The 12,139-nt window shown below is 46.6% G+C and overlaps 1 protein-coding gene across 1 annotated transcript; it reads right to left on the reverse strand.

Moving 5' to 3' along the window:
- Positions 1–328: 328 nt before the first annotated feature.
- On the reverse strand, positions 329–7,110 carry perm1a (PPARGC1 and ESRR induced regulator, muscle 1a). The gene is made up of 4 exons (XM_030118863.1): positions 7,033–7,110; positions 2,994–6,033; positions 1,668–1,784; positions 329–1,583 (listed from the first exon to the last, which is right to left on the reverse strand). The coding sequence occupies exons 2-4, from the start codon at positions 6,010–6,012 to the stop codon at positions 1,483–1,485; spliced, it is 3,237 nt and encodes a 1,078-aa protein (XP_029974723.1). The 5' UTR covers positions 6,013–6,033; positions 7,033–7,110; the 3' UTR covers positions 329–1,482.
- Between the last annotated feature and the right edge of the window lie 5,029 nt (positions 7,111–12,139).

Consider the following 12,139-nt stretch of genomic DNA (forward strand, 5'->3'; position numbering starts at 1 on the left):
AGCAGCTACAGCACATTTATGTATTCAGAGATACAGTTCATGTACATTGTTTCACACCTCCATCGATTTGGGTCATGTCTGAGTTTGTGTTGCACTCTACAGTGTTAAACATGTTCAGGCTCCACTCACACCTCAGCTTCATCTTGAGTGGATTGGATCAAGAAAATAGAACCATAGTAACCTTTACATTTAAAAATTAAGGTGTTTCTTTGTTGAAGTGCAGATGATGAAAACGTGTATATTTTCACCAAACTGCTGGTTTGAAACGCGTTGCAGGCCAGCTTTGACCCACGGGCCTTATGTTTGAATTAGAGACATGACTCAGCTCCAGGGTGATTCTCCTTTACTGAAGTTAACAACAGAATTCTCCATCACAGTGCTGTACAGGCCTCCATAAATAACCTCATATTTCATTAAATACTCTATACACCATACAAAACTGACACTGGCACAGAACAACGTCCCATTGCTTATCATAGAAATGCCATAATAATCCTGAGATTATTGACATGCTGTGTTGATCACTGAGTTTTTTTTTTCTTGTGAAAACAGCTTATTTTCACTTATTTCCTTCAGATCAGAAGAAAAATTATGATACGTACAAAAATGTTTCAAAACCCCACAAGGCCGCGTTAACATTTCAAGTGAAAACGATATTGCTCGGAGGAAATGAAACTCCACTGATGGCGCAACAGGAAAACTACATCATTTTCAAAGCGTTGCAGTGTGAATGTGAAGCTTTTCTGAAACGAAAATGAAAAAAACGACGTTTTTTCATCAGACGCCAACCTCCACTGATAAAAAGTGACATTAATGCGGAAGTGCTGAAGAGCTGTAATTCCGGGGAAATTCCAGCAGGGGGCGATGATGTTGGTTTCAAAAAGAGCGCCCGGTTTCAGAACATGTTCTGGTCTCTATCAATAGTTTCTACAACCCTGTCGTCTTGACCAGACTCTGATTTTCCCTTGACTCATCTATAGATTTTATTTTATGAGTCAAAAGTTTTGCATAAATTTCCCTATCACAGCGCCTCCTCTGTCCACGTGATGCGGTCACGTGACAGGCTGGACCTATCATGTTTTTTATATTCGGTTTCAAACGTTCATCACGGAGACGTCCTGCGGTTTAGGGAACGCTGTGGGTGACGTTACGTAAGTCTATGAAAGGGGCCTAACAATCCAAGAGGAACTGCTTTTAGGTTAAAAAAAACTTCTCAGAATAATTGTAACAGACGCAGACAGGCTGAAAGGAGCCTTCCAGTGCATCCAGAGATCCTCCTTTTACCATCTCAACTCTAAAGTCTCACACCTTCTGTTCACTGCACTCTTCTAAACATCCATCATACAAACGTAAAACCTGCTTCCACACGATCTTCAGTCTGCCTTTTGGTCTTTTTTATGTTTCATCAGAGCATTCTGAGTTTACAGTCACAAGCTGAGCATGTAGAAACACATCATCTGTGTCGTGTTTCCTCCAGAGCGCTCAGGGTTCAGGCTGCTCGGTGTCGCCGGTCGCCGCCTCCACTCTGACGTATCGACGCAGGTATTGGATGGCAGACAGAGCGCTTACGTTTGCCAGCAGAACTGAGGGAAGAAGGAGAAAAAGGAGAGGTGAATCATCACGTTTACAGCACGGGGTTTTCCAGTGCTCCACGGTAACGTACGCACCGGCCTTCCAGGCGTCTCCGACCTGCGGGTTCGCCGTCTTCAGCACCCAGGAAGCGAACGCAATGCACACCATGCACATGTCTGACTGCCTGAGGGGCAGGAAGGGGGCGTCCAGCCCTGCAGACGTGGGAAAACTCATCAATCATGGGTGTTTCATACAAAAGCAACACACAGGATGGTGAGACGGGTCCTCTGAGGGGTCGGGGGCATTAACACTCCAGCAGCTGTGGACCTGCTCCCAGGGAGACGCGAGAACTTCCTCTGACCCGGCTAATGCCGGAAATTATCGTTCAGCTAGCTGACAGGGCTGCTGCTGATGTTTGGCTCATTATAGGGATAAAGCTCTCGGCCTTGTGCGAGACCCTGGAGGACTCTGCTCTCATTCGGAGGGGCTGACAGATTCTGCTGTGAGGCTCCGACAGGACGGTCATTAGGTGAAGTGGAGTTATCACGTACGAGCCGCTGCTGGCTTCGGTCCTGCCGTCGGCTCAGGGCCGAATGACAGCTGAGGAAAGAGAATCTGTCGGTCATGACTGGAACAGCTGACTGAGAGCGTAACGTGTCCTACATTACAGCCGCGCACATGAGAGGACAACACAACGCTTCACAAGGCCGTCGCATACAGCACATTCTGTGTCTGAGTCTGGTTCTGCAGAAAGTCTCCTCTGCTTCAGTGCAATTATGTCTTTCTCTGTAAAAATGTTGCAAAGTGTTGTATTTGACCCTACTTTATTTAATTATTTATTTTGAATATGCATAAGAGGAAAGCGGAAATAAAGGCATCAAATGATCACTGAAAAGGAGCAAGAAGATTAAAGTGAAATTGAATCTGATTTCTTCTAAAATCTTGTCAGGAAGAACATGCAATCTCCAAACAGAAACCTCTACTTCTCTACAACTTAATTTGTTCTAAAATACTACAAAATGTTCTGTAAATAAACATTTTTATGTATTTTATTTATTGTATTTGCACATCAGGATCACTTTCTAGGGTATTTGTATCTCCTGGATTATGAAAAAAAGGCTAAAACAGTTTAAAAGAATAAAATAGCCAAAATTGGTAAATGTTCATAGCATATTATTCTCTGCGTGTGTGTAGTTTCACTACAGCACTGACTAGTGGCCCAACATGAAAACTACATTTTCAACATTTCTGTGTAAACCGACGTTTTCTGAAACAAAGAAACTCAAAAACGAGGCGTTTTCTCTTGAAACTTTGTGTAAACGGTAAAAACGTGTTTGCTGCTTGGTGTGATGAGCGGAAACAGCAGCCTGTTTCCCCCTCAGGAGGATCAGACTGTTTCTTTGCACCAGAACTGGACTTACTTGGATTGGATACGACGGTCTGCAGGTCTTCCAGCGTGAACGGCCGCCGTGCCAGCTGTCTGGAGATCCTCTCCTCCAGGTGGCCGAGCAGCGGGTCGGGAAACATCACGTCTTGATGTCCCAGCACGTTGAGGTGACGAGCGGCTCTTGGAAGAGACGTTCTGTGTTGTCTGACGGGAACCAGAGACGCCGGGTTCGATCCCTGCCTCTGGACTGTCGACGCCGGAAAGTTAACGTTCCTGAAGGAGAAGGTCGTGTTCCAGAAGAAGTCCTCCTGATCGGTGAAGAAGTTGTCATAAATGTCTGTGGAGAGCTGAGAGGAGCTGGCCTTCCGGCTGAACCTGGTCACCACCCTCACAGGACCCGAGTCCTCGTCCTCGTCCGAGGAATCGTCGGACGAAGAGGATTTGAAGAAATAATCGTACGCTTCTGGAAACTGCAGGTTTTGGTTAGCCGAGCGAGAGCAGGAGAAGATGGGGACTTCCTGATCTTCTGCTGCGATGAGAGGGTAGAAGAAGCTTTCTGTGTCGAACTCTGAGAAGAAGTGATCGTACGACTCGGGAACGGAGTTTCCACAGGAGTAGACTGGATTCTCGGGAGCCGGCTGGGTCTGGAGAGACTGTTTCCCACTGAAGAGGTACTGAAATATGTCTGTGAGGGAGAAGCTGTAGCTGTCAGCCAGAGACGGCGGTGAAGCCGTCACACCTTCGTCTCCTTCCGGCACACTTCCTGTGAAGCGCCCTGCCTTCTCTCCGTCTAACGTCTGAGACTCCGATTCCAGAGCGTGCAGATTGTGCACGCTCACGTTTTTGGAGAGCTTTCTGTGGCCTTTCACAGCGAAGATGGTCGGAGGAGTTTGGGTCGCGCTGCCCGGGTAGAGATCTGCGCTCTGGCTCAGCAGGACGGGCTCGTTCTCCCACGTGACACTTTTCAGAGGAGACAGATCCAGAGAGTTCGATTCCACACATGCGGGATCGCTGGAAACGTCCTCGATGGTCAACAAGTCGGTCTCCTCACTTTCCTGCAGGGGTGGAAGGAAGCCGGGCGGAGAAGCTCCGCTCATCAACCGTAAACCCAGAATGTCGTTGATGGTCAGCTTCTCCATCTCGCTCCAAAAGGAAGAAATGGCAAACACTGAGTTTTTCCCCCTCTCAGGTGGAGATGTGATGCTTTCCTCCGCTCCACCCAGTAAATCACACTTCTGATCTCCCCCTTCAGGATCTGCTGCTTCTTTTCCCTCGCTGACCGACGAGCTGAAGCTGGCTGACGAGTCGGTGGTGTTTTCATTAGAGAGCGACATGATGGACTCCAGAGAACGGGCGGACGACACGCGTGTGACGTCTGAAACACTCGGCGAGTCTTCATGGTTACTCTTTAAAAGCTCCGCTTTCACTGGAGAATCTTTTGCATTTCCTTCTGGTGAAACATCTGCCTCTTTCCTTTCCTCTAGTGAACTGGACACACAGCTTCCATCATTCAAAACCTCATCTGAGGCCTCATTCAGGAACAGATGCTCTCCGCCTTTTAATTGAGGTTTAGCATGAGGAAGTGGCGAGGCGACGGCGCCGTTGGCAGACGGAGGAGGGCAGACCTTCTCCGGCAGAGCGCTGCCTCGGTCCGTGTTGTGACAGTGGATTTCCAGCTGTTGTTGGGGCTCAGCCTCAGTTTGACGCGGCGCGCTCCGGCCTTCGCCAGAGTTTCCAGCCTCGGCTGCCACTCCTGACTTAGCAGCGGATAGTCTGTCGTTTTGGCAGCGGCCCTCGGAGGGACCGACCGGCCTGACCTCTGCTGAATGACACTTTCCGTTTGGCTCAGGCTGGTGGAGAGTCGCGACGTCCGCGTCTTTCCCTCCATTCTCTCTGATCTGATCTGGAGTTGAGACGGACGAACAAAGGGATTCTTGTGAATGTGTTCCTCCGTTAGCGCTGCTGCTTAGCGTCGACCCGCTGCCAGGTGTTTCACCTGTACCTGCGGTGGAACACCGTGTACTTCCTTCTCCGTTTTTCTGCGGTTCATTTGAATAAAACGAGGCGGCGGCGTCAGGCGAACCCAGACTTCCTGGTGATGAGTATCTCTCCTCGTCGGAGTCGCTCTGCTTGGCTGAACTCGGCCCTCCCTCGCTCAGCCGCCGCTTCTTCCTCCGCCTCTTCTTGACGGAGGCCGCAGACTCGTGGCTCGCCGGCTCTGACCGGGAACACACTGGGTTTTCCTTCCATTTAACATCTGGATTCCTGGTTGGATCGGTGCCAGACCTCTCACTGCCAATGAGCGGACTCATCAACCCTCCCCCCTTCGTCAGGCACGTCTCCGCTTCAGAGTCGGACCGACTCCACTGCGTCGCCCCGCTCATTGATCCCGTGTTCGATAACTGAGCTCTATCTGATGAGCTAGAGTGCGTTTGTGGGGGAGCAGGTTCACTGGAAGTCTTGCTCTCACACACCTCTCCTGTCAGTGTGTTCGTGTGGCTCATTGTGCCTCCAGGCGTCATCGTCTCCTTGCCAACTGCTGTTTCACCCTTGGCAGGCAGACAGTTTAATTCGGGGATGTTTTTTGGCTCAGATTTCCAGCTGGCTCGCCGCCCATCACCACACACCCCCTTCCCCTCCTCCTCCTCCTCCTCCACCTCTCTGTTTTTTCCTGGCTCAGGAGGCTTACCCTCTGCGAGACCTTTCAACCCCTCGAAAAACAAATTGACGGACCGCAGGTGGATGTCCTCCTCGCTGCCCGAGAGGACGCTCTCCAGTCCGCCGACGCCGTGCCTACTGAGATAGTGCTCGACCGGCGAGCCCTCGCAGTCCGGGGGTCCGTCGATGGGCCGGTCCGTCACGGGAAGGCAGGCGGCCGGCTCCGCTCTCCGAGCCCTCTGAGCCAGGACGGAGCCGGCGTCGTCCATGTCGCTCATTCCCGAGTCGTCCAGTCCGGCCAGAGACGGAGGGAGCAGGTTACACTCCTCACACTCGGCGAAGAAGCACTCCCAGTCCCGATCGCAGATCTCCACGCTGTATTCAAAGTCCTCCATTGTGACCTTGAAGACGATCACCTGCAACATCGACAGCTGTTTGAAACTAATGCAATCAATCCATCCCTCTTTCCATCTCAGGGGTCTGCACCCTTTATGACCAGGAGAACCACCTTTACGATTTCCCATCAAATTCAATATTTCTATTATTTCATTTAGAAATTAATTCACAACCTAAAACCTCACGTTGCACTCATGAAGTTTCATAACTACAATTTAGACATATTTGATTCAAATTTATTTTGCCTTTGTTGCCATTTTTCATAATTTCCCCCCTTTTTGGCTGTTGATTTTTCCTGCTTTAGCCATTTTAGCTATTTATGTATTTCCTAATTTCAGAACAGTTTGAGCTTTATTAGCAGTTCTAACCTTCTTTGACTGTTTTTAGCTATTTAACTTGCTTGTTCTGTACTTTATTTTTCTTTTTGAGTAATTGGAACCAATTTACCTGTTTTAAACACATTTCTGTGTTTGCAGGTTGCAAACCCCTGATCTGTGTTCTATATCGATGAAACGACTGGTCCAGGGTCACAGGTCACTGGAGCCAAAACCACATGACCATGGGTGAAACCAGGATAGACTGTGGACAGGTCTCTCGTCCGTCGCAGAGCAAACAGCCACACACTCTCACATTCACACCGAGGGGCAATTTAGGGCCGCCACTTAACCTCACAGGCATGTTTTTGGACACACACTCATACAACATCGCAAACTCCACAGAGACAGGCCCTGAGTGGTATTTGAACCCGTGACCGTCTCGATGTGAGGCAAGAGCTCTAAACACTGCACGGCCAAAATGATGCAACATTTCACACAAGCTTTGCATCAAATACTTAAATATCAACGAACATCAACACCAAACTGCAGAATTATTTGAGAAGCTTGAGCAACAACATCAATGTTTACCTCTTCAGCTGATCGGATTCACAGATCACAGCTGCATCTTTCTCACAGTTGGATGAAAGCTGCTCAGAATAAGTAGAGTTCTGTGTTTTTGGTGAAGCCGGACGCGCCTCCTACCTGCCGGTGGGTCTTCAGCCGGGCTCCTGGTCTGCAGGGAGGTCAGGGGAGTCTCAGCAGCTCCATGCTGAAGGCGTCGGTGTGTGTGTGAAGCACGCAGCGGCGCGGCGAGCCCCATGATTAGATAAATATAGAGCGGCGCTTCTGATCACGTAATACACGCACTGTTCTTACAGCCACCAGCCTCCGACAGAGGTATAACATTTCTGGACTTTAAATAGACTCCTCTGCCAGCGGAGCGCTCGGCCAGCTGCATAGCTGAGATGGTGCCATGGTTCGATTCGGCCCACGTCTGTGATTTAATGTAACGTTTTGATTCACCGGAGGCCCTTCAGCTGAGCGGTAAAAGGCTTCTGGGCCTCGGCAGCATCCCTGGCAGCGGCGCCGACGGCCGTCAGCAGGAAAGTGTGTCATGTGAGGAGTGTGTGTGAATCAGCTGACGGCTCATCAGTGTGAAGACCGAAGAGCCTCGAGGACAAACTGGTGCAGAGTGGAGCAGCGTCACGTGAAACTCATGACCTTTATCGACCTCCATCCAAATGCAAATACAGATTCAGCAATGTTTAAGTAGTATTATCTTTGATTCAGAGGAATATTCAACTATTAGTAGACTGAGGCCTCGTGGAGAAAATGTTCATTAATCAGTCATGACCTGACTTTATAATAAATGCCAATTAAATTCACTTTACAAAGCCTTAAACACGTGGAGCCTTTTGGTTTCTGGAGTAACCTGTACCACTAAAATAATGGCACAATAACTTTGAAGTTATTTGTAGTTAACTTTGAAAGTATACAAGATGAATATGTTGATATTTCCGCAAAAAAAACAATTGTTTGCAAAAAAAAAAAAGGACAACAATCTTAACACAATACCAATTTTCATGACGCTAAATAAATCGAAACGTCAAAAACCTTCTCCTAACGCTGTTGCATTATGGGTGTTTTTACAGACTCACACTGACAGCGTGGCTTTTGATAGTTTGCTATCTTTCATGGCAGCATCACTGTATTATATACTACTGTATGTTTTGTCTAATTTCCATTCAAATCAAAACTTCAAGCCTCGAAAGCCGCTGAAGCTGCAGACGTTTGGGTGAAACCAGCTCCTATTTTCTCCATGAATGTAAAATCCGTCATCGTCCGAGACGGCTAATCTGAGCGGAGTGTTTGTTGACAGCGATCAGGCAGATTTAGTGAAGACAATGCGATCGCTGCTGCCACAACGCCGGCCACGCTCAGAGATGCCGAGATAAGCCACACGGCGGCTGATCTCGCTGCTCTTATCACTCTGCTAATGCGGCCTAATTGCAGCTCAATGTGGCGACTAATAGAGATGATGGGCTCGACTCCACTTCTCGCTGCCTGATGGAAGCTCAGTGTGTTTCCCAAACTTTTCTTTTGTTGGATTTCTAAACAGTTTCTCACTATAGCTTGTTGTTTTGTTGCAGGTTTTTGTACAATTAAAACAAGTAAAAGCAGCTATTTGAAAAACACTGTTGAAGCTTCTTCAATCAGGTACGAACTTTTTATATTATTGGAAAACTGTTGTTTTGATAATGGATCAAATATCCTGTTACAGTAGAGTATGGGCTTTATTATATTAAAAAAAAAGTCAAAATGATGGAATTATTGATTGTTCCATGTCTTTCTAAACCCAAATCAATAAATATACATACAATCAATCCTACTTATTGATTTGATTGTTTGATTTTGAACATTTCACAAGAAAACAATTTACTGAAGTTTACAGAAAACTCACATTGTACTGAAATAGGTTTGATCATTTCATCAATCTAAACTTTCCACCGGGGAAAAGTTTGAAAAGTTTGAATTTCCGTCTAACTCTAGCTTCCTCTGCTCCCTGAGCTCTGAGACTTTTCTTCTCACACTCTCTCAGGCTCTAACTACGGCCTTTATTTGCCTAATTTTCATCACTATAGATATTTATGAGAAAACAGAGCCTCTAATTAGCCAAACCACAGGCTGGGCTGTGTGCCCAAGAGGGCCCTCTCAATTCATCAGCCGTGATAAAGGAGACAAGCCCGGGCTTGTGTGGCCGCCGCACCTGGGGCGGCGGGCCGCTGGATCCTCTCTCCATCAGAGGGATTAGGCTCTCACGAGTCAGTTTGCCCGGTTACGGCCGGGATCTGTTCGGAGGCGGTTGTTTACCGCGTCGATTCAGCCCTCGTCAAACAAAAGCCGGTGGACAGGCGCTTTGAGCGGCGGCTCGGCGACATCGTGTTGACACAGAGAGCAGTTTGTGTTTGGTCCCGTTACCAAGCGTCCCTCGGCTGGTGGCGTCTTTTGTGTCTGGATTGTAGCAAAAGGGCAAAAAAAGAAAAGAAAGTTGTGTATCTTCAGGCTGTTTACCACTTCACACATGCCACACAGGTCGACTGGACTCCTGAGAGCAGGGCTCAGTGGGGCAGAGCGCTTTAATGAAATAGCGTTCATCACTGCTGTCAAATGAATACATTCTAGACGCCGTTTACACGAAAACATTCAAAGTGGAAACGCACGTTTTTTTTGCACTTTCGTTTAAGAAATGTTTCACGTTTGCACAGCGACGTTTTGGAGAACGATGTCTGTTTACCAAAACAGCAGAAACTGTGAAATGAAGTTGCTGATTTTCTGGTGCACAGTGAAATGTTGAAAAAAAAAACCTGTTGTATTGAACATGGTTTTACAGTCTTTAACATTTTCTTGGTGCTTTGTTGTCCCAGATTGGAGCCGGTTGCAGGCCAGTTTTGGCCCACAGACCTTTTGTTTGACACTCCTGATTTAGATGAAAACAAACAGTAAATATTCAAAGTCCATCAAGAGGTCTGCAAGTTTAGAATTTTGCAGCTTGATGTTAGATTAAATAGTCTGCAGTTTCTTTTCAGTGTGTGTGTGAAGGAATCAGGTTTGAATCGGCTCAAATTTTTTTTTTTTTTTTTACATGAGCTGCAGTGACTTGCTGGGGAAGCAGCTGAACAAACAAGGAAGAAAGAGAAACAAGAAGGAATTTCAGGTTCTAATAATAACTCTCGATCATTAAAATGAATCAATTGTTTCCAGGAGTGAATGTAACTAATTGGAAATACTCACATTACAGTACTATGATTGGAGGATTTTTGAGGCACATTCATCAGAAAATGATGTTAAAAGTATTATTTTCATAGAAGAAGACTTAATAAAATTGACTATTCCTCTGAAAAAAAACCCCCAAAGCATTTGACTTTATCATCATGATTCAGGTCAACTCTGCTTCAGGTCTCGATCCATTACTAATAAAGTAGATGAAGTGTTTAAAGCGGCAGGAGTTTGTCTGTTCAGGCTGTGAATGTTGAGAATGAAACATTATTATCCTCACCTGCTCGACTCGGTGGCGGAAATACCAGCTGACTGTGATCCAGACTCAGTTATTGATCATTCTGAGTCCTGAAGCGACGCTGCAGTACACGATGTTCACCACAAGGTGGCGATTAAAAACCACAGTTTGACACAAAGATGCTCTTCAGAGTCCCACAAAGTGAAATATTGAACCAGGAGCTCTTGAACAGATGTGTCCCTCCTGGTCGCGTGCTGAGTTTGCAAGTTCTCCCTGAGCAGAGGCTTCTTTTCTTCATCACTATCTCTGCATGTGTGCTGCTGATCTCACTAAAACTCCAACACATCAAACAAAGCATGAAGTTACTGCGCAGCAGCAAGACTTTAATTCATATTGAAAACATTTAAGAATTTCAATGTGAGAAAAAAATAACACAATTCAGCGCATAAAGCTGAATCCTTCAAATGTAACTAAATAATAATAACAACTGAGCTTCACAGCAGCTATAAATCAAAAATCTCTTCATGTTGCATTTCTCTGGATAAATGTGACTCACAGTTTAAAGGAGGGCCTGTTTCTGGAATATATGGGTAGTTTTAAGGTTATGCAGACATATTCAATCACTTAACACCCAACCAGACAACAAAATGAGTGAATTAATTGGTATTAAAACATTCATCCAGATCACTGTGTCCTGTTCAGTGTCAGAAAAGAAACACGAACAAACACGAAGCTACATTTGATTTATATGTTTACAAGACGATTGAGGCTCACATGATGATGCACTGGTTAGCACAGTGTTGAACAGAAAATACTCACCAAATAAGAAGATTGAGAAAATAGAAGAGAGAAACAGTGCAACTAGATTTTCAAGCAGGAATTCAAAAATCAGCAATGTGCAATATGATCTGAAATGTGGAATGTCCAAAATGGCATATAATACAGATGTTTAACCTGCTGTTACTCAGCAGCTGAGATCCACAGTGTGTGAAACAGCACAGCTCTCAACCAAAGAAAAAAAAAAAAACCTGTTGGGATATTTCCCCAGAGATCGGCGTGTGTGTGAAGGTTTGTAATCTTTCTGCTCCACGTATTGTTTTTTATAGGAAACTGAGCAGACTTGCTGGGAGCTGTAAGGTACAGTTAAACTTCCAGCTGCACAAACGATTCCTCCTGCATGGCGTGCAAACTGCATCCACAGCCCCCTCGCTTCTATCTCCAGCCGCCCCGCTGCCCTTCCTCTAACGAGCGCGCAACCGCGTCTTCACAAATGATCCGGTGTCAAGGTATTTTTAGAGCTCCAGACGGCAGCTTGAATTCTTCTTTCATTTTCCAGACTCAAGGCAGTCTGCCTGCTCACACATCACACAATCGCGTCCATTTTTCTGGCTGTGCTGTGCTCAGGCAGCGGGGCCGAGCCAGACCTGATCCTCGGTGAGTCAGCAGACGCGTGACGTGAAGCCGGGTGCCCGGGGTGCGACCCCGGCTGACTCCGTCGCCACCGCAGGACGCCCTGCGGACCTCATCGGCTCACACGATTAGTAAAGACAGAAGACAAACAGTCCTTCTCTCCGGTTTTGGTGAGATTATTTGGCTTTAGAAGAGAGGAACTGACTTCAGATTGGAGCTTCTGAATCAGTTTATCATATTTCATCCTGAGTGGTAAAACAGTGCCATAATAACCTTTAGACTTATACTTTACAGGTATTCTCGTCTTGTGGTGCAGACTATACGTCCTCCTCACCCATCGGTGTCTCGTCAGGCCCATAAATCTGCTCTTTAAACTTTCTTTAA

Source organism: Salarias fasciatus, chromosome 20 (genome assembly GCF_902148845.1).
Source record: "Salarias fasciatus chromosome 20, fSalaFa1.1, whole genome shotgun sequence".
Classification (NCBI taxonomy): Eukaryota; Metazoa; Chordata; class Actinopteri; order Blenniiformes; family Blenniidae; genus Salarias; species Salarias fasciatus.

Bases quoted from the DNA above. Each gene is read 5' to 3' on its own strand.
- perm1a (XM_030118863.1), bottom strand. From the start codon at position 6,012: ATGGAGGACTTTGAATACAGCGTGGAGATCTGCGATCGGGACTGGGAG. The intron at 1,785-2,993 runs GTAAGTCCAGTT...CCACGTCTGCAG, and splicing joins GACCGTCGTATCCAATCCAA to GGCTGGACGCCCCCTTCCTG. The intron at 1,584-1,667 runs GTGCGTACGTTA...TTCTTCCCTCAG, and splicing joins CGGAGACGCCTGGAAGGCCG to TTCTGCTGGCAAACGTAAGC.